Here is a 27744-nt window from a genome sequence, read left to right on the forward strand (position 1 = left end):
TGGGGAGTTTTTGTTTTTTGCTCCACTTTTCAACTCATCGTTGATCCCGCGATGGCCCAAAAAAAAAAAGATGGAGAATAGATACGTCCAAACGCATAGATGGACCCAACCACCCAACAAAACGCACACACACACACACAATGGAGCAAAACGATGTGCATGGTCCAAAAAGGGCCACCAGGTAAAAATTGGTGCTTTTCGCCCATCAGCGGTGCACTATTACACTGGCTCGCTTTTGGATGCGAGCGAACACAAAAAAAAAAAACGGAAAAATGCATTTAAAAAAGATAGTTAAAATGAAGCAAAACATGGCAGAACATTGGGGGAAAGGGAACGATTGGATGCTTCCCCATGGGAATCGGGCAGCTGGGCTTAAGGGCTCGGGATGCTCTTTCGAGAGAGAGAGAGTGAGAGAAAGACAACCAAAAAAAAGGGGGGTAATGTCTGGCTGATAAGCGGTCGACGACGGACGACAGATGACGCTCGAACGCAAATGGGGAAGAAATGAAAAATGTAGCCTTTTTTTTCACTATTTTACTTTTGTTAGTTTTTTTTGTGCTTACCTACAGCGTCCCGGACGGTGATTACTGTGCCCCGGTAGAGGTTCCCCCGAATTGATTCCCTACTGACCTACATTCGGACAGAGCACATGCGTTACCTGTTACGAGGTATCGGTCTAAAGTGTGCGGGACACACACATGGAATTCTTGTCGTACTCGCTTGTCGAAATGAAGCCCTTTTTCTCTGTTGCTGCCTGGACACGGTGTACATTAGCCGTTGGGCACAGGATTAAACCGGAAAACTCTCCGTCGCCGTCTCCATTACACTAGAGCGTAGTGTAATTAATTTGCGTGTAATGGATGACCTTACCGCGGGAAAGTGGCGTATGTGGAGTGTGTGTGTGTGTGGAACTCTTATTATTATCTGGTTCATTACGTTTTACTTTATTTACTTACGATTAGTGGCCTAATGTGTGTGTGTCTTTCTCTGTTTGGTTGATCAGTACTATCATCATGACGTGTTGGCGGCTTCCGTCATATTGTCGGTCTCAGTGACGCCATTTTGTAATCACCTGCGTACGGATTAAGTATGATTCTTCGTGACGTTAGCTTACCAGGAACAGTTGGCTAATTTATCTACTTTCCTGGGAAATCGCTTTTCGGGCGCTGTGAGCAATGGCAATATGATGCGTCCAAGGTCCCTTTTATCGAAACGTCATTGAGTAGGACACCGATCGAACGCATCATTTCATCGGCTTAATCGAAGCGATGGTTCACAAGAATTAAGGGTTTTCCTGCTTTCCTTTACTGCGTCCATTTACGCTCGATGGAGTGCATTCTGTTGGCTCGAGCCGATGTGACGTTTGATTAATGGCGCAAGCAATTTGTGTTGCATGTTTTCGTGTGCGCAATTCGTTAGGATTCGTCCCAATGGGTAAGGCTCATCAACAACAAGCCCTTAAGAGCACCCTATGGTAAAGTCACGACTCAGGTGTCGGAACAATAGACCTCCGAAAGGGATTTTTCACACATCACAAGATTTTGCTGGCCCTTTTTCACCCATTTCCGGCTCTGGGTGGTTGAATGGTGGTCACCTTTTCCGTTACACCACTCTGGACGTGTTTGCTATAATAAGCACTAACCTAACTCGATCGCATGTTTGATCTTTTATAGACATTTTTGTCCGATCAATTGATATGTGTGTGTGTTCCTGATGTGATTAGACTTCTTCTGCAGAGTGATAAATTGATTTCTAAATCAATGGCGTCGATTGTACGCAATTTTTTGAAGGTGCGAACGTGCCTCAAATGCGGGCCTTATTTTTGCGACGTTTTCATCTAAAGATCGGCAGCAAATCGGGTGGTAATCAGTGTGAGTGACAGAACAGTTGGGCGAGTCTTGTTGTGAAGTACGCCCATCATCATCCGGGTTGAGTGAAAAATGAGCGAACGAATTTTGTTAACGCTAACGATAATAATCATATGGTTAGTGTTCTGAAGTGAGCTTAATAGATTTTTCAAAGGCATCATTATCGGCTTTTCCAATTCGCTTTCTAATGTTTGAGATCTATCAAACATATTCAACAGTTAATACAGAGAATGGTAGAAAAGCTTTATATTAATGGACTATTGAAACCTAGGGTTTGGAACCTCTGAACAGCGTTTAAACAGTTGTAAATTCTTCTTTTACACGCAATCTTTTATTGAATATTGCATGAACTCATCAGCCACGGGTAAGCTAAATTAATGGATCCTTTTTAAGGAACATAAAGACTTTTATTACACAAATTTTAGTGATCTGTTGCAAAGTTATTCCTGAAAAATCAGTCTGAATACTGACTGAAGACTACGCAGCTAAACAGTCAGCATTTGCATGATGTACTCTCAGCACGAAGACGATGCCTTTTACTTTGAAATTTATTTTGAATTGTCTTGTGTCAATGCTCATTGCGAATTGTTAACTTTGCAACTATTTTGCCAGGAAATGTAAGCCGTAAACCGATTACCCCTTCGTACTCGAGTCAGATACGAACGTAATACAACGGAATCAGAATCACCAGAGTAAAGGTTACAAGTTATTTAGCAATAAGGGTCTTCAATGAATAAGAATATTTAGTTTTTCTCATAATACTTGTCGTTTAGATATTTATTGAATCAAATTTGGAAAAAAACAAAAATCTGTTCTACATTCAAAGTTTTAATTTCAAACTGCTTCGTCCAGTAGCGCCACCTGTTGGTGAGTAGCAGAGATACGAGTTTGAAAAAATTGTATGCTTCCATTCTGAAAACATCTTTTTGGATTTAAAAACATTTGGTTTTCTTAAAAGGTATTTGTTCTTTTCAGAAATACAATAATTTATTTATGAAAAAAGGATAAAACCCCTATTTTCCTAAAACTTGCGCGAGAGCAGCTCGATTCTATAAACCTTGTTTGTTCGTCAGCTGTCATCCACCTGGGCGCAGATCTGTTTTCACATCGATAGGAAAACACGGTCCAGAATAGTTGAACTATTCACAACGGGAGAATCCGGCCATCAATTAATAACAACCAAACCTATTAAAAGGTAGAAAACTTTATTTTCCTGCGGTAAGGTCAATAGCTAGGTTAATCTATCGATTTTTTTTGTAGCTTCATCGTTCTTGTGCCTTGGTGATCGTGCGATCGTATACTCTACCGGCGTCAAAATGAGCGAAGGACTGACCGATAAGGAAGCGAAAGAGCTGCTAAAGCTTCCGGATGCCGAAACGAAGGTAAGAAAGCAATTGATAAGTAGGATAAATGATGGTTTTTTTCTAGAAATTCAACCACTTTATTGGGTTGCTTGGTTGGTTGAGCATCAATGTTGTTGTGTATCGATTTCCGCGTCTTGTTTACGCGATGGGCCGGCATCGGCATTCGCTACCCAACACGTCTTCCTCGTATTGTATAATATGGATTGCTACTATTTTTATCACATCGTGGTGTAATGTTTTTATAGCTCCACGTCATCCTTGAAGTGATACTTGAATGGGACATTTTTTTAGTACAAATATTTAACAGTAATTTTTTTACTGTCCATCCCCATGGGGTGAGCATGATTAAGCATTATCTTATCGCTTGTAGCAAGTAACATGCTGCTAACCGTTATTGGTATCAAATTGGTTTCTTCTTTTAACAAAGATTGGGTAGTAAAGTGAACACAGAAAAGACTACCCTTCGGTGGTGAAGAAAGTAAATTCCCTATTAGAGATAACTCGGTGGAAATGTGTATTCTACAAAACCTAGACCACTTTGAAGCGTGGCTATTGTACTTATTAATGATCACAATGAAATATGTTCATTGTTGGACTTTGGCCGGCAAGTACTTCCCCGTCTCTGGTCACTAAAATGATTGAATACGCTTTTATAATTAAGATTTTCTAAAACAAAATCATGGTACAAACATCCTCCACCATTTCGTCCATAGGGCCTACAAATCATCTGAAATTGCTGTTAATTTTTGGCTCCACACATGCTTATGAATCAATCTTGTAACTTATCCCATTTCCGGTTCTTTAGAACTTCCTATTCCAACAAACGATGTACCGCATCAAGGATCCACGAGCGTCGCTCCCGTTCTACAACGAGGTGCTGGGCATGAATTTGCTCTGCAAGCTAGACTTCCCGGAGGCAAAGTTTTCGCTCTACTTCATGGGCTACGAGGACATTGGCAGCCAACCGTCGGACCGGAAGGAATGCATACAGTGGGCCATGAGCCGGAAGGCAACACTAGAGCTTACCCAGTAAGTAGGAGCAATTTAACCGTCGAAAAAATGGATTTACTAAGCAATATGTATCTATTTTGCTCTTCCACCAGCAACTGGGGCACGGAAAATGATGCCGACTTTAAGTACCACAACGGCAACAGTGATCCGCGCGGATACGGTCACATCGGCATTATGGTGCCGGACGTAAAGAAGGCATGCGAGCGGTTCGATCGGCTGGGCGTGGAGTACGTGAAGCGTCCGGATGAGGGCCGTATGAAGGGGTTGGCTTTCATTAAGGATCCGGACGGTTATTGGATCGAGATTTTCAACGCCTCGACGGTTCAGGCACACTAAAACAAGCGCATCCGTACGGTGGGATATTAAATGTTGGGCTTCTTATTATACAGTATCGGAACAAAAACGGGCCAATGAATTATGAATAATTTAATCCATTGATGGTATAGGGGTGTTTCTGTTTTTCTTTTCTTTTTTTGCCGGAAAGCAATAAAATCTCCGTGCCTTTCTATGACGCTCTTTGTGTGTTGTTTGCATGTAGTTCCTTATAAGTTAAAAATAATCCCAACGTCTTCTCTGCTTTGCAGAGATAGCGACAAGAAACGGTTCGAGACGGCATGTCGCATGAGGCAGCTGTTTTAGCACTAATGAGGCACAGCTTGATGCTGTTTGCCACACCAGTTCATACACCTTTTCGTGTTGAGAATATTTTGCTGAATGAAAGAACGGCTCATGTTCTGGTGCATTATGCCGTCAACGCATCGTAATGGATGCCTTTTGCAGAAAGCAAGCAGCGTTGAATGAAGCCGCTAGTTGAGAATGGATTTACCACAGCAAATGCCACCACACCCGTGACAAACGACGCACAACTGTCGGCGCGATTTAGCATATCGTTACGCACTCGCTGGAATGAATCTCGCCACAAGTTGATTCTAAAATAGGAAAATCCCACATTTAGCACGCGCTCGTTTCATTGCAGCATCTTTAGGTTCGGTTTGTGGGGAAGCAATAACGTTTTTTTTTTTTTTGTTGGAAAGCATGCATTTTAAGAGACAGTTGGAGCACCTATAATATGGCAACAACAAAACCAACTTTCTACTGCGACGCAATTTACCCTTGCCTTAGTCTGCTGTAATGCAGAGATTGCAAACGCGTGTCCTCCTTATGATACGCTGCAGGCGTAAATCAGTTGATTAGAAAATTGTTTCGCCACACCATCGTTGGCGAACTGACCAGACAAATCGTTACCGCGGCGCAGCAGTTGCACGAGACAGTTGAGAGTCGAGAGTGGACTAAAATTTGTCGGCTAAACTTGATGGGAAAATTGACCACTCTCTCAAGGCATGGAACGCAATTGCGCGGCACTTCTTGGCGCCTTACAAACTTGATCTTTAACCGTACTGGAATCGGATTGTTAGGCGAGAACCACTTGAATCGCATTAACTCCATTCAAATGCATCGATTCAACTGTTATCTCGGATGTATTCGTTCGAGTGGTTTTGATTTTACTAACCAGCTTAACCGAAGAAAAAATATTAAATTCAAATACGATGCTTCTACGTTTGTCAAAAACAAAAAAACAAAAAAAAGGTATCCGCAAACACATTTCCGATGCAGGAAACAGATTTCGCACATCTGGCCCGTTCGGGCTTGGCTGACAACAGATTCGCTTGATGTCGGCTTAAGCTAATTGATTTAAGACTAATTCAACCAAAACCGCAACGCTTCCGATGTTGGAAGAAGCGCTAATTGAGGGCAATACTGCAGCAGTGCCGTGTGTGTGTGTCCGTGCGTTAGGAAAAGATGGTTACACTTAGGGACATAAGTGTAGAGGGTTAAAATTACAAAACTTCCTTCCGATGAATTTATCTTTTTCTGTGGCACTAAATCTTTAGTCGGGAGTTATCTTAATAATACCTGGTAATACTCATAAATCTTATCAGGGATTAAATGCTTTCCGGACCGGCTTCCCAAAAGACAGGCTAGACTATCCAGATGATAAGTGGTAAGTGTCCGAATTTTGGCATCTGAAGCCATGTCATCCGATTTTTAGGTTTTTTTTTATCAAAATTAAGCAACAATCATATCTCGCCTGCTAAAAACTGACTTTGGCGAGGAGCCAAACAAAGGTTGCCTTTAAGCTACCTGTACTTTTGAACAATTTTTTACATAATTGTGGTGGAAAAACTTTGAGCGTGACTTTTGACGACAAAATCTGAAGAAAAATAAAGATTAAAATGTCTCTAAGGTAAGGGTTTTCTTGAATGAGGTTGTTTGAATGATTAGGCCCCTTTGAGAGATCTCTTTGTAGTTGAAGGTCCTTCCAATACCTGATCTCTTGGTGGCTGAGAAGTCTTACAAGACTTCTGTGGCCTCATAGACCACAAGTTTTTTTTCCACTAAGGAAAGGAATCTTCCGAAAGATGTGGCACATTCAACGGAGTAATTCTTAAGTCTACAAAGCCTCACGCAACCTCCTGCATTTTGAAGCAATTTAGAGTAACTGGAAAAGCACAGCATGATTTGAAACTAACCGGGACTGCCCAGAATTTTCTACAGAATAACATTGAGCTCATTTCAAAGATGGTTGAGTACAACCCACTCTGCCCCTAAAGCAATACTTCCCACTGTAATCCACAAAATGTGCCACACATGGATTTTCCGACGAGCAAACCGTACTAGCAAGCAAAAGCAAGATCGCTCAACACCGAGCTGTCGGAGGTTTACAGCGAAAGTCGCGTGCAGTAAAATTAGAATCGGAAGTGCACCGGGGAGCAGGGAAAAAACGACACATTGGAAGACTACGGAAAGAGCATAAGTGTAGAGTCTGTCGTCGGAAGACGGCACCCACCATACATAAACATCGCACCAACACAACGCCACAACCGCCAGAGAAGCTGAAATGGGGAATTGGAATGGCGACAAAGACGATCATGGCGATCTTGCGATGTCCCAGACATCAACACGGGGAAGCACATGTTGGAGAGGGTTGGTTTTTTAAAAAGAAACTAAAATAGTATTAGTGTCGTACGGTGTGCGAGCTAACGACGGTGCTCCAACTGCCAACGGTTGTAGGACAAGGATCTTCGTCTGTGTCGTGCGTTTTGTTTTGATCCCGAGCGAGGCCAGCTTCCCCGTACAGGTCAGTTGCGTTCGGTGTGCCGTAAGAGTAACTGCTGCTCGATCGTAGCTCGATCTAAAGCGCGCGCGCACGTCTGTGTGGTTTTGAAAGATAAATGAAGTACGTCTTGAGCATTGCCGATTTACAGTAGTGAGTTCATAAGTGCAATTTTTGGAAACTATAAGAAAATTAACACCACCATCAGCTGCAAGTGACAAAATTTTAAAATAAATCCTGCTTTACAAGACCCGTTTTCACACGGCTCTTGATCACATCTTGATCGCGAAAGCGTGTGCAATGTGCGACCAAAAAAATAAAAAATAAAATAAAATAAAAAGATTTCGCAAAACAGGAAGTGGATCATCATTTATAGTTGGAAAAAAAAGTCACCAAAAATGTACGAAACACGTGAAAAAGATGTGCAACGACAGTGAGGAGCAAAAGGGTATCATGAAAACTACAGGCGAAGGCCAAGACAAAGACGAAAAATCCCAATCCCCGACACAACATGCCCTCAGACGATCAGCAAGAAGGGACTGGCCAGACCAAAAAAGAAAAAAACAAGGAGGGGGATGTAAAATGTAGTGAAAAATAAAAATACCAAAAAATGCGCACCGTCGTCGGTCGACGATGGGGGCGACCAAGACGCTTCACCGTTGAAATGTCTCAAAAGATGCCAAATGTACGTCACGTGCGCACAACGGCGGTATCGGGGTTGTTTGCCAGCGTTGATGCGCTCGTTTTGCTCGATCTTAGTTTTTTTTTGAGTGAGTTTGTGTGTGTGTGCCTAAATTAATTTGTTGAGTTTGAGTCCTTCTTCGTACTTTAAGTGTGTTTTTTAATGTTTTATTTTATTACGAGTAAAAAAAAATAAAAAAAAACTGCTTGGCAATTAGTCAAAAGATTTCATCATTTTCCTTACAGAAGAAAAAGTCCAAACAAGCTACACTTTTGCGGGGAAAACATTTCTATGAATGAACGCCGTCGTCATCCATTCATTTACGCGCGCGCCACTTATTGACGTCGCCATCGGTCACTGTCGTCGACAGCTTCTGTGTGTGTATGTGTCCGTCCGTCCATTTCCTTGGAGTATGGAAATTGTCCAAATAAATCTGTAACAATCAGCCCCACCAACAGACAGACCACTTGGTACATGGTTAATTTAATTCCTGCTGCTTCAGCATTAATTGGTAGCGAACGCCGCGCATACGTCAGGCGGCTTGGTTCCGCCGGGCGATCCATCTTTGCCGCCGATCGCTGTGGTCGATGATTTATACAGCTTCACTTTCGTAAGTGATATGAATTCGGTTTGAATAACCATGAAGGTCTGATTTGAAATGAATGAAGAAATGGTACTCAATTCAAACAGCTGGGTAGGGTAGGATATGGTTGCCTTGGAAAAGCCATTCCTAGCTCCTAAATTCCACAGCAAAGTATTTATCTTCAGTTGGATATTCTTGTCTTTTTAAGAAATAAGAAATCATCGAAAAACGTGCAAATTAAACATTTTGGTTTCATATTTTTGTATTATTTTCAAGGATGTGATCAGAAACTGCCTGAGCGATCCTAGGATTCCTCACGAAATTGTAGGAAAAATCTGAAAATCTAATTCGGCAGGAAGTCTGCGACGGTCTTCACACGGCAGAATCATGGTTCAAGTCCTATACGGACCGGTATTGTATGTTTTTAGATGACCGTTGTGACGTAGAAGGTCGTTAAGCCAAGGCGAAGATAAAGAATGTACTAACTTGGATCTTAAACGGTGTATAAACTAAATCTTAACATGAAAATTAACTACTACAGGATCGAAGGTTATGAGGAAAAGAAATTAATTATAGCAAAAAAAGAATACGTTGGAAGGAAAAGAGAAATGAAAAGAAAAAAGTACAAAAGAAGTGGAGTTTGAGGATGAGAGTCGAGATCGAAAAGTAGCTAGAGATTCATTAAACTCAGAACTAGTAAAGGAGGAATTGAAGTGGCGCATAAAAACTCGTAAGAGGCTCGTTATAGCTGTGTTAAATACGTCGACGGGGTAGATACAAGTGATCACGGGTCCTAAGATTTCAAAAGCGTTGGTATTACCTAAAATAAGGCTAGCAACAAACATTGCCCATCCCATCAAAAATGAGTCCTAAAGTTTTCATTGCTGAATTAACATAAAGCTTCAATATGGACATTAAAAGACATATTGCAATCCATGTTTCAGTGTTGTTGATAAGATAGAATTGGAACTTTTCTGTACGTTTAAAAATGTCCACGATCGGGGAAAAGATTTTGAAGCGAATTATAAACAGAAGCCTTGATCACTTGGGTTTACGCATCATACCAGTTTCAAGTGCTGTAACATGTTAGCTAGGTCATGACGACTTTATAATTGTTTTCGAGAAGTAGAGGATCAAGATCCTTAGAGGTTCCCTATCACCCAGGATTCTTTCCAATAAATTTCCAAGAAAATTATCTGAAATACGGCCAAATAATGATCCATGTCGACTTACAAAGATTGTCTCTGCCATCGATGGAGCTTATCCTTTCCAGAGGTCTAGTTTCAAGGAGGCTCCCCTTACAATGTTTGTGGGAATTTCCTCTGAATGCCTCCTAAAGGCTCCCATGATCAAACAACTACTTATAGCAGGATCCTTCTCAGGCAAGGCTTCATGAAAGTTCGGCTATGCTATGATCCGCCCCTGCTTACGAGTCTTGTTGATCCCACATAGTTTGATAGTTAGTCCTCACTGGTTATCGTCCTTCTCGCAATGCATCTATCCTATCAAAGTATTTAACTGTCACCATTCGCACATATATCGCTGGTCTATAAAAGCCTTTATGTGACAGTCTTTTCCGCATATTCTAGTCCATGTTAGGTCGTCGATCGTTCTTCTTCCTTCTCAAAATTGAATTTGTGTATGAAAATGAGCACTAGTGAACGATCGTCGAAACGATCCGTTCTATGTATAATACATTCAAAAGTCTTTTTTAAATAATCTCACGATTCTCGATTGATTGGCTCTGTGGCTGCTTTCGTCCTGAAAGATTTCTTGTTCTAGATACGGCTGACCAGTGTATGAATTGTATGAGAAACGTTCCAACTCATACACCAACAAACCCATCGTACATGGTCACTCCATCAGCAACACCTTTCGCGTACGCGTCTGTTTCATTTTCATATTTTCCGTATGCGAAAAATATGTATTTTTAGCTAGTCAGCCGTATGCAAACCACACATAAACCGTGCGCGAAAGGGAGTTCCGTAAGGGAAAACGTTAGTTGGCTGTTGGCTTAAAACAAACGATCGCAGCGGAAAATAACCGAATAAAAATTTTCCGTTGTCGTTGGTTTGTTATGGCGAGCGCCCTTGCATTATTTGGGGTTGTTTTCGCTAATTTGCTTAATGATTTGTTTTGCTGTTTACCGTGTTTAAATGGAAAGCAAATTGGAGATGTTATTAAAAGCGGATCGCATGCGGCACACAGTCCCAACAGTGAATTAAGTGGCTGTAACGACAGGGGAATGTGTTTCCTAGGCATTTTCCAATTTGCTGCACAATTAGCTACTTTCGAAACGCAATTGCGTTTGCTTTAAAAACAAAAGTACATTCTAGAAACTAATCACAACAAAACAAATTCCTAATTGGTTCTAATAGGCTGCTCGTATCGCATACGAGCCACCATGCGCCTCCATCGAGTTTTTAAAGATTAATTTAGTATTTTTCCATCGGGTTTTTATCCTTGCACCTCGAGATTAAGCGTTTATTAAGTGTAAAAGAAAGGGGGATAAAAGAAAGTAAGGGAAAAAGGGGGTATTTGGGTGTGCGTGTGTGAAAAATGAGAAAAATAAAGATTCTCATGAGAAAACGTAGGCGAAAAATATAAAAGAATGTGAAAACAAAAGGGAAAACATTGGAAAAAATGAAAATAGAGAAAAAAAACCTTACAAAAAGGGAGAAACGGTAAAACAAGTCATTATTGTAGAAAAATATTTAAGTTCCCCTAGAAGAGACCCAAAAACAAATGCAAAGAAAGCCCTTTTTCGCATTTAAAAATGCATTTTTCCATCGGAAGTATCGGTTGAATGTTGGTATTAAACACTCACAGCCACGGTGAGAGCTGCATTAGGCTACTCACCACCGAGTGACAGACCTGTCTGCACCGCTTGCTGTTTATTTGCTTTACCATTTCTCCCTTCTTTCTCGCGCCTTTGAGCTCTCCCCATGCTTCCTTTACTTCCAGTTCAATGTGCACACGCAGTTCGATATGGCACTGTGTTTTTGTTCCACGAACCATGGAGACTTTTCCGTCAAATTCCAAGGCACTCCAGCACGAGTGAGCAACGGTCACTCACCGATGAGCAGGAAGCTTTCCTGCTGGTTCGGATGCTGCTGCTGGATGCTGTGTGAGCGATGTTTGAAAGCTTTCACAATCGGGGAGCTTTTCTCTTGAGAAGGTTAATAGTCTGGTTCTCTCGCAGTTCACGATTCTCACTCTATCTCTCTCTCTCTCTAGGCAGCACCCATCCTAGCAAAGGAATTTAGGAATATTTTGTAAAGAGGAAAAATTCGTATTTCAACATGGAGATTTTTCTCTCTCTCTCTCTCAGTTGCTCTCTCACTCAATCTGTTTAATGTGTGAAATAAGGATCCAACCAACTTGATCCTAGCCGAGCTTTCCACTGCTTAGATTACTCATCTCATCTCCCAGCGAACGAAACTCCGTGATGCTGCGAGAGCCATCACACACCAAAGGCATCTCGGGGATTTGGTGCCACGAGCTACGGGAGAATAGCTTACGCGAGGCCCCCAGAAGCAACACTCCATCGCCGACGAAAGCTCGCAGAAGACGTACGGACGTGCGCCCCAGTCGGTGTGTAGTGGCCCACTGTGTAGTGCTCCCTGTTTGCTCCACACAAAAGAAGAGAAAAAAAGCAGCAAAAGAATAGAGAAGAAAAAAAAACATCCCACAAAACGGAATAACAACCGATCCAAATCCATCCATCTTATAATCTTGGGCTGCCAGCCGCCATCAGCAGTAGCCGTAGCCTTCACGGTGGACAGCAAAGTGCACGGATTACACAAATGGTGCTCCGGCAGGTTGGATAGCGGAGAAAAAACAAGTAGGTTCCAAATCGAATCAGTGTTTAGTGTGTGTGTGTGTGTGTGACGCAGCAGGAAACGATACGGAAAATCGCTTTTCCACGTCTCGATTTACGGATTCGGAACGATAAAGTTTGCCAGCAGTCTAAATGGGCAGAAAAACTTGTGACACGCAACGAAAAGGCAAAGCGCATTCCATCTTCAATTGCAGAAATTGTAATCGCAGCAGCCATTACGGTGTGGTTTGACTGTATGCGTGTGTGGCTGTGTGTGTGTGTGTGCATACATAACTACGTGCGAGTGTACACCCGTGCGGCGTACGCCCTGTTTTCGAAGGTTGAAATTTTCGGATTAGACAGTGACAGTGCGCTCTCGTCTCTTCACCACCCCGCCCTTTTACTGTTAGTTTGTCGCCATCTCTCTAAGCGGAATTGCCGAGATTCGGAAGGACACATGAACGGCGGAAGGATTAAATCGGTGACTCCAACTCTCACCTATCTCGTCCCTTTTCCTTCTCCCGTCGCATCCTTCCTTAGAGTCGCACACACACGCACACACACACAGGGCGTGAACGTGTGTGCGTACGTGCAAACTGATTTTTCCAAATGAATGGAGCAACGACGAAGTGAAAAATCGCCCCCGTTTCAACTCTCGCTCTCACGTCTCTTAAACCTACCTCTCCCAAAGAAAAAGCTGGGAAAAGCGTGAGCTCACCGTGAGGTGGTGGTAGAGTGCGTGCAAGCACAGCAGCATCTCATCGTCCCTCATCAGCCAACCAGCTCACAGCAACTTCTTGTTCGCCCTTTTTGGCTTTGCAGGAAAAAGAAGTAAAGCAGAAACGCAACCTACTTGGATGTAAAATTATGCCCCGAAGCCGTCCTCACTATTCAGTTGCGTTGCATATGTTTGTGTGTGATTTGTGAACAACACTAGGCTCCAGCATCGTTCAAGTTAGAAAAAATCAGAAAAAGACGGCAGTAAAAAAAAATAAGATAATTTAAATTTCAACAAGAAGCATTGTGTGTTAAGGAAAGTGATTTAAAAAAATATTTTTCTTTACAGGAATAACGTCGTGTAAAGTGAACCTTTTTCTTTTCGGTTCGTTCCCCATGTGAATATGTGTACGTGCGGTGTGAGCCTGTGATTGTGTGTTTGCGGAAAAGCGCTTTTGTTCCGTGTCACAGGCTGTCACAGGATGTGAGTTCCTCGTTCCCGGAAATAGGTGGTTCCAAAGTCGTGAAAAAACCCCTCATTGGCAAGGTTTAAAGTGTTGAGAAAAAAAACACACACACTCAAACTCACTCACAGGGATGGTTTTGCTTGCGGCCGGTTTTGGTTTGATGCCGTGGGCAGCTAGGAACCCTGCCCTATCCTCCCCTATACCGTCGCGTGCTCGCTCGATGAAACGATAACGCTAAACGACCTCCCCGCGCAAACGGTGTGGTGCGTTTTATGCAACACACGGCATGCTGTGTCGTTCGGAAGCCTTGCATGCTGCAAAAATGGCCGTCGGGACAGTGCTTGGCGAACGTCCGGCGTACAGAAAGGGCGGACGGGTAGAGCTTTATAACCAGGTGTTGCCGCAGCAGTGTGTGAGTGAGTGATCGAGGAAACTCCTAGTTTTCGTACGGTAACTTCATTTTCTACAACCTGTTCAAGCTTAAAGACGCCCTCAGTTTTGCTGTTGTCTTGTTTGTCATTTCTGGCACCTTAAGAAGTGCTTCCAAAAAATAAACCTCTCAATAATGAACGCAAAACAGGGCACCATGCGAGAAACGGAAGGAAAAAATGTGCGCTGGAAGGGAAATGGGATGTCGTAACAGCAGGCCCACACACGGCCCAACCGAAGGGAAGCGTTCGCTTATCAAACAGACAGCATTCTAAGTGGTGTAATAAGTTGCCATTTTAGTGTGTGTATGAGAGAGAGAGAGAGCGAAAAATACAATCAGCAAACATTAAACAAGAAAAAGAAAGTGTGACAAGAAGAAATTGCGACGGCGACGACGTAAAATTCTCAATCCCGCGACGGTGCTAAAGATTTGCAGGCAGGACAGGACCGCAACCCACTTTTTTTTTTGTTTGTTGGTCGGTGTTTCACGTACGCAGCCTAAGGAGCAAGGTCGCACCGAGCATCCGCCTGCTATGTGTTTGTGCGTGTGCTTGGTGAGAAAGGCGCGAGACGTGCTCATACACGCATAGTGAGAAAGGAGTGAGACACGCTCACGAGATGAGTGAGAAAAAAAACAAAAGCTTCTCTTGCTTGTTATCCTGTTATCGGTGTGTGTGTGTGTGTTTATTACGTCGAGTTAAGTGAACAGCAACCCAAAAAAAAAGGATGCGAAATAATAAATTGCCAAAACTTGGCTAATTGGCCGATATAGAAGAGCTACCTAATCGTTTCTGTGAGCGTGCGTGTGCGTGTGTGTGAATGAGTTTGAAAAAAACGTTTCAACTTCACCGCCGTGCTGTAACGGGATGGAGAATAACGGAAGAACAACAAACAACCTGCCGCACAGTGAGTTTAGCGGGCGGTGTAGACTTTTAACGGTTGCGCATCGTCGCAAGATGGCGCCGACCGTGTGTGAAAACCGTGGAAAGGTGTGCGTTCGTCGGTTATGTCGGTACAATGGTGCGATGCTGTGCGGAACGTTGGTAACAGTTGCGGTGTTGGTGCTGTTTGCACCGCACCCCGTGCAGGGCCAGCGCCCGCTAGGGAATGCTACCTTCGGTGCGTCACACAACTCGTCCGGCGTGATAAATGTCCATCCGGTGCTAACAACCAGCACCACCACCTCGACCGAGGCAACGCCACGCTCCATGTTTCCGGCGTCTTCGTCCGGGTTCGAGGACGAATCGTTCGAGGACGATAGTTCCGATCTGGAGGAGCACGACCATGATGACCACGATGAGCACCATCAGGAGGAGCACGGTGGGCATAGTAGTGGCGGTGGCGGCATCGGTACCTTTCCCCAGCCGAACGAGGTAAATGCCGGTGCGAGCCGGAACGGGGGTCACGATGGTGCACCGATCGGTTCCCGGCAGCCTGGCAGCCGGCTGATCAATCCCTACTTTCCAACGCCCGCCTCCACGCAGGGTGGTTCGAAAACGACCGAACCACAGAACGGGCGACGGTTTAATCCGGCCCGGCCGGGCCGCGGACGCAAAACGTCACCAATCAACGAACTGCGCAAGTTGAGCAAGATTTCGACCACCAACATGAATGGGCTGGAATCGGGCGGTGAACCAATATCGTACGGTTCGACGACACACAGACGGGGTCAAACGGTGCACCATGGTAGTGGTGCGAATGCGTACGGGAAGGAGAATGCGGGAGAGCGTGGTGGGAATGGTGGCGGTGATGGAACGGCGGATGGGACGGATACGAGAGGAAGCACTGGGCAGGAGCAGCAGCGTGGACGCGGTGCAGCGGATCATGGTAACCGGGGTCGATCGGATGCTGGCCGCGGACATGGAGTTTTGATGCAATCGCCTGGATACTATACGGTCGGTTCGTCCTACAATCGGCAGGGTGATGATCCGCTACGAACGTTACGGGCCCGTTACAATGAAGAGGTAAGAGCCTGACGCTAATCAAATGAACGCACAATTTACAGAACACTGGTCGGCACTTTACAATTACATCTGCCAAGATACTGAGACACGGAGGCAAATGAGGATAATTAATTGAGGTTAGCTAGCCTCACGGGTCGTTTGATTGGCCGTTTGTAGAACCGAACCCGAGAACCGACCGTCAATAAAGCTGACTTGATTTAATTAGTTGCGTACGGTGCAGTTCACCGTGAGTGGAATCAATCATTCCAATCAAAATGGATATTTGTAAGCCAAGATGGTGGCTTAGTAGAATGGGCGACAGAACTTGTTCTGCAGGTAGAGTACGATTTGAAGGAATTGGTTTCAACTTAAAGTTATTTAAGCTTGCTTTTGGTAGTTCTACGACCGAGGTTTAGATTTCATTCAGATCGTTCGGCCGAAGTGAGGACTGACTGTCGAACTATGTGGTCAGTCAGCGAGCCTAAAGGTTGGTTTAGTCTAGAAGAAGAACTACTACGGTGTGTAAAATATCTGCAAATGAAAATATCCTTACCGAAGACCAATCCTTGCCGACCAAACCAATTAGCCATTTAACAGAAGAACTATGCAAAGAGAGTTGGATCATATGGATTCCAATCATAAAACCTTCCAAATCCTCCTGTCCTACGCTATCAAGGAGTGGTTTGGACGTCCAGTGACGTCAAAGACAAACACAAGTAAATGAATTTGAGATTTTTCAAACTCATAAACCATGTACATCCGCAGTCTGTTGGGACTATTTATATCTGATTTGATCTCGAGCTGATTCCGATTTGATATCATAATCGAGGATTTTTTAATAGCTGATATGGCACAGTAACTTAATGTCGATTATGTCGACATTTATATCAGATGAAGCTGGAACAGTCGATTGTACAATTGTTCTTACAGTTAAAGTTGCTCAAGTGCACCAACTAAGGTAGGTGCTTTATGAGGCCACAAACGTGCAGATACTTGTCGTGTTGATTGTTTCTAATACATCATTTACCAAGCCACTGTTGCATCCCGTTATAGCAACTGTCAGCGATTGACGGCCGAGAGTCGTACGAAAGAAACAGTGTACGATTGAGTTGCTGGAATAATTAACGCTTCACATTTCATCACCATCAGCTCAGCATCAGCGATGTTGGCCGTTGACCAAGACTTGTCGACGTCAGTCACGAAAGTGCAACGATTGCAGATTGTTTTGCCCACGTGTGTTTGTGGAACGTTGCGGGCATCAAGCGACACACAAGAGGTCCTTTATTTTCGTAATCGCTATTGAAAATAGATTTCTCACGATTTCTCTGTTTGCCGGCCGTCCCCGTTGAGAGGAAACACGGTCGATCGGTCACGAACGACTTCCAGCACCAAACGTCCATCAAAGCCAACGTGGGGAGGCGAGGTTGAAGTTGAGCGCACTTGGAAGACGCATTACATTCCCAAACGTGGGCGTGCCTGTGGATTGGGGGGGCCAAAGCAAAGCAAAACCAAAAAAAAAAAAGTTTTTCGTTTTGGTGGAGAATAGGAAATGGATCGACCGATGCTAAATATAGCGTTACAGCAGCAGAAGGACATACAACAGTTCTTGATGAGTTTCGCGTGAGAATGAAAAAAAAACATATATTTTGTGTCTATATCTGTTTGGTCTGTGTGTTATTTCCCAACAGCGGTACCACAACTCCGTCACGGACCAGGGCTCCGAGATGGACGAGATACTGGGCATGAAGTGTAACTTTGAGTCGGAATGTGCGTGGACGTGGGATGAAAACGATCAGCACGGTTTCCAGGTGGTAACTGGGATGAATCTAACCGAATCGAACCGTACCGGACTGATGCCGGGCCCCGGTGCTGATCCGGCCCACAATGCTAATGGACACTTTCTTCACCTACGACTCACGCAAGACAGTCAACCGCAAATACTCACCTCACCGGTGTTTGGTGCGACGAAGGAAAACTGCTACCTGGAGGTGTTTACCCATCAGAGCGCAATGCATCACGGCAGTATACGTATCGTGATTGAAACGATAGGGAATCAGGAATCGAGCTGGGTGCCGGCCGAAATTATGGGCAACGATCTACGCCGCTGGCAGATAAATACCTTCCGCATCGATCGCATTTCGAAGGACTTTAAGGTGCTGTTCGAGGTGGTACCGAACAAGCTGGGCGGACAGGCACGTGGGCATGTAAGTGTGGATAACTTGCGGATGGTGAACTGCTTCCCGGACTCGATCAGCACCAACAACTGTAGCTACTCGCAGGTGCAGTGCACTGCTAGCAAGGTATGTTACATCGAGTGGAGGATCTTAACGAACATATGGACAGTAATAACTTGAAAATTTTTTCCAAAGGTTCCCGTGTGCATCAAAACACCAAAGATCTGTGACATCACAGTGGACTGCGATGATAGTGAGGACGAGACGTTAAATTGCGGTAAGTTTATTTGGCATCAAAAGAAGATGAATAGCTGAAGCACTGACAGCATTCATATTTGCTTCTCTCCAGACAAAATTCCATTCGGAGGTCGCTGTGACTTCGAATCCGGCTGGTGCGGTTGGCAAAACTATGGTAACGTTATCCTGTCCTGGGCGAGACACTCCGGTCCAACGCCGACTGAGAAGACGGGCCCGGATATGGATCATACGCACGAAAACTCCAACGTAACCGGATACTACATGTTTGTCAACATGAACCAGCACGCGAACGATAGCGAGAAGAAAACGCTCGTTGGATTGGCCAGCAATGCGATCATGAATAGTGTCGTCTTTAATCCTCCCCCGTTGGTACATACGAACGCAAGCTCACCGTACAGAAACTCGTGTGTGGTGAGTTATCGTAGACAAGACTTAGTTTAAAAGCGAACCCGCCAACAGGGCTAATGACTAATAATATCTTCCATTTCCAAAAGGTACGCTTCTACGTCCACCAGTACGGCATGAACCCGGGAAGTATCAATCTGTCCAGCGTGGAGATTCGGGAAAAGGAAAACTTTACCACCACGCTCTGGTGGAGCTCGAAGAATCTAGGCGAAGACTGGGTGCGGGTGGACATTATCCTACCGAACATTACCACCAAGTACTATCTACAGTTCGAGGCACGCATGGGAATGCGCATCTTTTCCGATGTGGCGATAGACGATTTTTCCCTCAGCCCGGAGTGTTTCGGTTTGAACATACCGGCGGAACATCTGCACGGGTACAACTACTGGGATCCACGGATAGGTGGTGCCAAGCAGCCGCACAAAGATTTCGTAGGAAAGTCATGTAAGTTTTTCTGATGCCGTTAGGTCGACAAAGTGCGGACGGTGGTATAAACCGAGGAACTTGCTTGGTTTCTGTTACAGTCCTGGAACTCAATACCTGCGGTGCGAAGGGTCAGCAAGGTCCAACGCCGGCCGATTGTCTGTCGTCCTACAACAATACGGAAGCGTTCAGTGCGGTGCACGTTATAGACAGCCATCCATTCAAGGGTATCCAGGCGTGGAAGGTACCGAACGAGGGTTACTACACGTAAGTAGTGAAGATTTCGCTTGCCCCAAAAAAACAGCGTACCAAAACTCAAATTAAATCGTCTTATATTCGATAGAATTATTGCCAAAGGTGCTGGAGGTGGGCTTGGATCCGGTGGCGTTGGTTCCTCCCGCGGTGCGATGGTTCTGAGCGTGCTGGAGCTACACAAGGATGAGGAAATTTACATCCTGGTCGGACAGAGTGGAGAGCACGCGTGTATTAAATCGATGGGCTACCGGGACGAGTCCTGTGAGATGCGGAACAAGCAGCTCAACATGGACACCTGGATGCACTCGAAGACGCAGCAGGTGAAGAACACGATCATTGAGGAAGGTGCTGGTGGAGGTGGTGGTGGGACGTATGTGTTTTTGGTAAGCATTTAACTCTTGTGGGAGGTTACTGTGCCTGGGTGTAAACATGTTTGAGTCCATTCCTCTCTAGTTGAACTCCGCAAACACAGCTGTCCCATTGCTGGTGGCCGGTGGTGGAGGTGGACTCGGTGTGGGTCGCTATCTGGACGATGATATCCAGCACGGCAAGAAGTATCTGTCGTTCAAGAAGGATGTCTCGGGTACGGCCCACGGAGAATCCACTCGACAGGCCGGTCCTGGCGGTGGTTGGCGTGCTCAGGCCGATATGGGACTCGATCCGCACTATGGCGCATCGCTGCTGGAGGGTGGTCGCGGTGGACTTCCGTGCTATACACCGCGAGGAACGCATGGACAGGGTGGGTTCGGTGGTGGCGGTGGAGGATGTGATACGGGAGGTGGTGGTGGTGGATACTCCGGCGGTGATACGATGATCAATTCTACCAACGGTGAAGGCGGATCCTCCTTTATGGCATCGAAGCGCAACGTACCGGAACTGTCGATGGAGTTTACCGGAGCAAATGGTGGCCATGGAGCGGTACTGATCATACCCGCCATACAGGGCTGTGGATGCGACTATCGATGTGTTGCGCTCGACGAATACCGGGCAACGGTGGGATGCATCTGCCCGGATGGATGGACACTCAAGCCGGACAATTATACGGCATGTGAATGTGAGTGTTTGGTTGTCTGATGTTAGTTTCGCCTGTCCGATGCTGAGATCTAATTTAGCTTCCACTTTCTTTGCAGTGCCCACGGAAACGGTGGAAATGAAGTACCTAATAATGTTCTTTGTCGTCGTTGTGCTCGTACTCTGTGCCGCACTGGCTAGTCTTATACTAATACTTTGTAAGTATCAACTTCAAGACATGGACGGTGAAGACAACGTCCTTACCTTTTCGCCTCTTTCGTTCCCTCGCTCACAGATAATCGTTACCAAAGAAAGCGTCAGGCGGCTCTGAGGCATAAGATGCTGCTGGAGCAGGACCTGCAGCTAAGCCGGCTGCGCAGTACGGCCGACGATTCGGCACTGACCAACTTCAATCCGAACTATGGTTGTGATGGCATCCTGAACGGGAATGTAGATGTGAAGAGTCTGCCACAGGTAGCTCGTGAAAGTTTGCGTTTGGTGAAGTAAGTGTCCTCTCGAAACCGTTGAAGCTGCCAAATAACGAATCGCGTCTCTTTTGCATTCTTTCCCTACCTCAGAGCTCTTGGGCAAGGTGCTTTCGGTGAGGTGTACCAAGGTCTGTACCGTCATCGTGATGGTGACGCAGTGGAGATGCCCGTAGCGGTAAAAACATTGCCAGAAATGTCGACCGGACAGGCAGAGTCCGATTTCTTGATGGAGGCGGCCATTATGGCAAAGTTCAACCATCCGAACATTGTGCATCTGATAGGCGTTTGCTTCGATCGCCATCCAAGGTAAGGAGTTGTCGATTGAATCGTCCCAGAAGGACCTCATTATCTCATCCATTTGTTTAAATCGCTTCTACAGATTCATTGTGCTCGAGCTTTTGGCTGGAGGTGATCTGAAGAACTTCCTCCGGGAAGGTCGTAATAAACCGGTATGTACTTAGGCTACTCTGACCACCAGTTTTTTTTTTTTTTGTAAATGTATTTAAACAATTCGTTTGTATCCGTATCCCCTACACAGGAACGTCCCTCGCCACTCACGATGAAAGATCTGATCTTTTGTGCGCTGGACGTCGCCAAAGGCTGTCGGTACATGGAAAGCAAGCGGTTCATTCACCGTGACATAGCCGCCCGGAACTGTCTGCTTAGCAGCAAGGGTCCCGGCCGCGTGGTAAAGATTGCTGACTTCGGTATGGCGCGTGACATCTACCGCTCGGACTACTATCGCAAGGGTGGCAAAGCGATGCTCCCGATCAAGTGGATGCCACCGGAAGCATTCCTGGACGGTATCTTCACCTCCAAGACAGACGTCTGGTCCTTCGGTGTGTTGCTTTGGGAAGTTTTCAGCCTTGGTCTGATGCCGTACACCGGTTTGCCCAACCGCGACGTGATGCAGCTGGTAACGGGTGGTGGTAGACTTGACGCTCCCCAGGGCTGCCCAATGGCCGTGTACCGCATCATGGCGGACTGTTGGAACCCAACGCCGGAGGAGCGTCCATCGTTCTCGAACCTGCTCGAACGGCTAACGACGTGCACGCAGGACCCGGAAGTGATGAATGCCCCACTGCCGAGCTTCTTCCGACCACCGTCAAATGAGCGCGATACGACGATAATGCGCCCGCCTGGGAACGATGACTTCTGTCTGCAGGTGCCCAACTCCTCGGACTATCTGATACCGCTGCCTGGGCCACGTTCTGTTGCGGAACGTTTGCTGAGCGAAGCGACCGGTGTCACCATTCCGGATACGCTGATGACCTGTACGCCACCGAAGAATGCATCGCCGCGTATCGTGAACGGTCATACGGTGGTTGTGTCGAATGCTCTGGTAGGACATGGTGGTCCTCCACAGCAACAACCACTTACGACTGTCACTGATGGCGCTTGCTGGGAAACGTCCTTCATCCGTAAACACCCGGGACAGGCATGTCCGGCCGGTGTTCCACTACCACCACCGCCGGTACTCGATCCGGCCGAAGCAGTCCTTCCACCAAACGGTCCCACGATGATTCCACCTGTACCGGATGTAGCTGATAAGCTGATTTCGCTCGATACTCCGCAACAGACACCGACCGCCATACAACCGCCCATCTCGTTCAGCAATCCAATCAGTGAGCTTGGCGATGGTTCACCGCCTGGTCAACCGAATGGTGGACCGTTGACGAACGGAAACGGTCACAACCATGGTCCACCGATGGTGGAGTCACCGATAGAAACGGCGAAGCTGCTCAGTAGTATACCGCCACCGATAACGCTCGACCCGGCGGCACTCAGTATGCAGCAGAACCATGTCGTCGGTACGTCCTACGCCAACATCCGCATGATGAGCAATGCGAACGGGAATGGCTCGAACCACAACCACACCAACCACAACAACAACAACAACCATGGCGATCATGGCGTTATTGTGGATAAGCTCAGCGGAACCGGGGGCATGGTGATGACGACCATACCGGGCTACAGTAACGGGCCGACAGGCAATGGTGGCATTAATGGTGGTAATGGCGGTGGCAACGGTAGCACCAATCACAACACCAACGGACACCATGGACATGGTCACGGTGGTGGCAATGGGGGTAATGGTGGAAGCGATAAAGGGTCGGGTGGCGGTGGTGGTCAGGATCCTTCCAGACAGGCGGCACCCTTTACGATCCAGACGTTCAGCGAGCGGTACATCAGTCCGGAAAATCATTCCGAAATTAGCTGTTAAAGAGTTCCGTCCGTCGAAAGATGGAAGACCTCTTTGCTAGGGAAGCATACTTACTCTACGAGACGGGGGCGGTAAAGTGTAGAGAAGTGAACATATACACACACACACACAAATCCACTCATACACACACACACCTATATAAAGTATCATTGGTGGACATTCAATGGCCACTAATTTGAAAAAGTATTTCGTAACGAAAATCAATATATACATATGTACTACTGTATTTAAGAAAAGGTTAAAAAACACAACAGACACACGAATGGCATTATTTGTACATATAAATTTGCGTACACAGTAGAAGAAGCGCAGTTGATAGAACGAAACCAAACCAACAAAACAAGAAAATAATGTTAGAATATATTTATAAATAAAAACCAAACAACCAAACAGCAAGAAAGTGGTTGAGTGGTTTTGGCGATAATGTCTACACCACAAGTACAGAAGAAAAATCGATGTTTACAACCAAAGAACACTGTTTTTCTTTGTCCAGCATTAGTCCACCGAGTGGAAAAAGAAGTAAATGTGACAAAAACAAAACAAACCCAATACAGTAAGCAAAGTCTCTAAGGGAACTAGTAAATGTCTAGCAGCGCAAGCAGCACAAGTGAAGTATGTTTGTATTTAGAATTAAATAAATTAACAAGCTTACAAAGATGGAAACAAAAAAAGGTGCATGACAGAAAGGCAAACACCCAAACCAGTAAGTGTAAACTGCTTTCGGCGGTGAAGAAGTGTCAAAAGCGATACTAAGCCGAGCGTTAAGTACTCAGCCCCGTTTCGTTCACACTACTAACACACACTAAACACTTGAGAGAGAGAGAGAGAGAGAGAGAGAGAGAGAGAGAGAGAGGGGGGAAAACGGGTTCTTTTTAACAGACCGGGCGTCTATTGCAACAACTCGAATGGCGAAAGAGTGTCAATGAATTTTTGATATTTGTTCGAAAAAAAAAAGGATGAAAAATAATGAATTATTGGAAGTATATTGGTATGTAACATGTGTCACCCGCATTAGCATTAGGGACGAGCTTATCCCGTGTTTTAACAACGACTAATTCACACCAAGTAGACACCGTTGAACCGAGGAACGAGCCTTTGCTTTTCTTTGTGTACTAAAGGGGGTCCCAACACCCATTAGTGTGTTGGCATTTTTGGGTGCATTTCAGTTCAAAAATATTTTATTTAGTTTCTTTTATCTTTTAGTCAAAAAAAATCTTCATGTCTTCATGCTAACTCACAACGCGTAACAATTAAAGCTTAAGTAGATTAAACAGAAAAAAAGTATAAATATGTAAAAGAAAAAAGGGTCGAAAACAAAATTTAAAAAAACCGACTTGCTCAAAATTTTTTGTCTGTTGTGAGAGAAAAAAAAAAACAAAACCAAAAGCTAATGGTAAAAAAACTGTTACGTTTTTAGCAGTCGAGGGTTGTGATGAGTTAGTAAAACGAGGAAAGAAACCGACAGGACAGGTCAGCATTGTTTCGCGCGATTTTTCTTTTCCTGCGGTTTTGATTTTAATTTCTCGTATAAGAAATTAACCGATGGTAAGATTGTTACGAATCTGTTTGTGTTATTTGAACGGTTTCTCGAGTGCACGGCGGCGGATTGACGTAAAATCGTAAGTGTTGCATTTTTTCCCGATGGAGCGAAGAGAATGTAAGAGAAAAAAGTGTAACTGTTTTGTGTAAAGCACGCGCATCGGCATAGTATTGTTAGTTACTATTTGGAAATGAAGTAAAACTTAAGTATACATAAGCGAGATGTAGAACCGTTGTTGGATAACCCATTAAGAAACTGGTTAGTGAGAATGTGTGTTGATGAAACCAAACCAAAATTGAAAACAAAATAACAAAAGCAGAGAAGCAAACCAAAAGAGGAGGAGGAGGAAAAAAAGAATCTTCCAAAATGGATTCTTTGTCACTAATTTGCAAACACTTGTACGCAGGACGTTTTGTTTTGTTGTGTACAAACACGCTAGTAGCTTCAGCCAATCGAATTGGTCCTTGTTTAATGGACAAAAGGGCGACCTTCAGCGGACAAGGAAAGGTGCCAGAAAAATGAGATAAAACCCGCCCCAAAATCACTTTACAATATTTGCTAGCTCGCTTTGTGACTAGCGAGAAAGAATTCTCTGATGCCAAAACTACAAAAAAGCTCACAAGAAAAGTAGCAAAATAGAGCTCGACAAAAACGACAACGCATGAACATGAAGCATAACAGGTAGAGCTCGGAAGTAAATGGAAAATAAAGAAAGAGAAGAGAGAAGGAGGGATAGTAAAGAGGAAAGAAAAAACGGAAACACCTAAAGTAAATGTAACTTTGTACACAACATGAACATTGCAGATTAATTTTGATAGAATTGTACAGGATAATCAGTTTGTAAAGTCGTGTCACCCCGCATGGCGGATCTCCCCCCCCGGCCCGGAGCGGTGCATGCCGACGTAGAGGGACGTTGCGTTCCCAAGGGGTTGACAGTTAAAAAAAATAACATTTAAACAACACAAAAACACACCCAAACACGCGTACATACGTACACAGCCATTAAAATAGCATAAAAAGAGAGAAGTATGTGTAAATGAGACATGTTTTTTAATGTATACAAAAAAGATAATCTACCACTGATAAATAAGGTGTCGATAAAACCACCCTAACATAACTTATAAAGAGCAACACATTAACCCATTGTGGGGTTTGTGAGCGAGGCTGACACCGTGTGTGTGCGTGTATAAGTGCGTGTTAAGTGTTATTAAGCGACTCAAGGAAGTCAAGTCAGCTGACCGAGTCAGACCGCGAACGGGCGGAAGGAATATATTAAATAAATATTAAAGGAATAATTAATGGCACTACCCCAAGATCATGCAAGGCAGGCAGACTTCCCCAATATGGATGTAAATGAGTGTTAAATACTTTGTACTGTGTGTCACCCCGGACGCTCCCTATTCCTCTCGCTCCTGCTCAACTCCTGCTCCAACAACATCCCTTAAAGTCCCTTCAACCAAAAAAACACGAGAGGATGCGAAAGCCTCTTAGTAAAAATGCGTTAGAATTGGATCGCTTTTTTCGTACCCATGCGTGCAGTAGTAGCAACGAGATCGATCCCAGGTTTTGCACCTACGCACATATAATAATCGAAACATCTTACATGCAAACCGTACTCTTGATCGATATTGGTTGATTTTATTTAGCAAAATTTAATTACTTTTTCTCCATTTCCGTTCTTTGTGGTAACAAAAAAGGTAAAAAGGACGTGAATGTAATTTTGGCAACATTTAGTATTGTGTTGCTTCTGAAGGAAACAGCAAACGATGAGGTGATGATTAAGGTGCAGCGTTAAAAGGGTGAGACATTTTGATCATTTTTGTAGCCCAAACAGCGAACTGATTGCAGCCGTGATTTGTTAAGGATAACACATTGAAAGCAAAAAAGAAAAAAAAACAATGCCACAAACTAATAAAAGTGTTTGAAAGTGAGAGAAAAACAATGAGAACAGAAAAAGAAAACAAAAACAAAAGAAACATTTGAAGAAAGTATAACTAGACATATATATATATATACACACACGAAGGGTAAAACAAAAAGGCATGAAAGTAAACTTATATTTATTTTTATATATTAGAAAAACAAACCAACCAATACGGGCCAGTAGACGATGTGCGGGAGATGCATGTAATGTGTCTTCTGAGTAAATTTAGGTGAAAGATAAAACTTGTCCCAGACAAACCAGAGAAGAAGAGAAACAAAAACACAACTTGGAAATAGGAAAACAAAGAAAAGGAAAAACAAAGAACAGAAAAAAAGATGAGCAAACATATAGCCAAACAAAAGCAGAACAACACTAACAAGGTATCCTAAACGATAGAGCCAATCGGGGGGCGCCATTGAGAATTGAGTAGATAAAATACAGTTACACACAACCACACAGGAAAAAGAGTTGCAAAATGCAAACCAGATATATGTGTAAGTGAAACGTATGATGATACTAACCGTTCGTGTAAGCTAACCAAAAACAAACTAACCAAGTTACCAGGTTGGTAAGTGGTAAGTAATTTAAAAAAATGTGAAACAATAGGAATGTTTAAAACAAAACCGAAAGAAGAGAAAAAACAAACAAATAACAGCAAACAAATATATATATATACATAATGATACATACATAAAACAAATTTAAGTGATTGTAGAAGGAAAGGAAGGAAAGGTGAAGAAGAAACATGCCAGAACACGGATCCAAGTGGAAGGTGAAACATGCTTTAATGACCTATGTGTACATATAACAATTTAGTGGAACATTGTAAAACAAACAAACACACATACAAAAGAGGAGAAACACATACACAAACACACACATAACCCCAACAATACAGAAGTGAGTAAGAAAAGAGCGCTTAGCAGGGCAGTAGGAAAAGCACAAGGATGGGAAAGCAAAGAATGTCCAGCAGATGGCGAGGCCACAATGCAAGCGTTCCTTCTGTCCGTGTCATGCTAGGATTTCGGTATTCTGACGTTGTG

At 44.4% G+C, this 27744-nt stretch overlaps 2 protein-coding genes across 2 annotated transcripts; both read left to right on the forward strand.

Moving 5' to 3' along the window:
- Positions 1 to 3177: 3177 nt before the first annotated feature.
- Positions 3178 to 4584, forward strand: LOC126568529 (lactoylglutathione lyase). The gene is made up of 3 exons (XM_050225024.1): positions 3178 to 3250; positions 4038 to 4261; positions 4336 to 4584. Exons 1-3 carry the CDS (start codon positions 3185 to 3187, stop codon positions 4577 to 4579), a joined length of 534 nt encoding a protein of 177 aa, XP_050080981.1. The 5' UTR covers positions 3178 to 3184; the 3' UTR covers positions 4580 to 4584.
- Positions 4585 to 14922: 10338 nt separating this feature from the next.
- Positions 14923 to 23237, forward strand: LOC126567740 (tyrosine-protein kinase receptor). Its single transcript, XM_050224012.1, has 13 exons — positions 14923 to 16020; positions 17688 to 18299; positions 18369 to 18450; positions 18523 to 18842; positions 18926 to 19280; positions 19361 to 19526; positions 19603 to 19897; positions 19968 to 20568; positions 20645 to 20743; positions 20821 to 21028; positions 21104 to 21319; positions 21393 to 21462; positions 21552 to 23237. Exons 1-13 carry the CDS (start codon positions 14923 to 14925, stop codon positions 23235 to 23237), a joined length of 5808 nt encoding a protein of 1935 aa, XP_050079969.1.
- The last annotated feature ends 4507 nt before the right edge of the window (positions 23238 to 27744 follow it).

This window comes from Anopheles maculipalpis, chromosome 2RL (assembly GCF_943734695.1).
Source record: "Anopheles maculipalpis chromosome 2RL, idAnoMacuDA_375_x, whole genome shotgun sequence".
Lineage (NCBI taxonomy): Eukaryota > Metazoa > Arthropoda > Insecta > Diptera > Culicidae > Anopheles > Anopheles maculipalpis.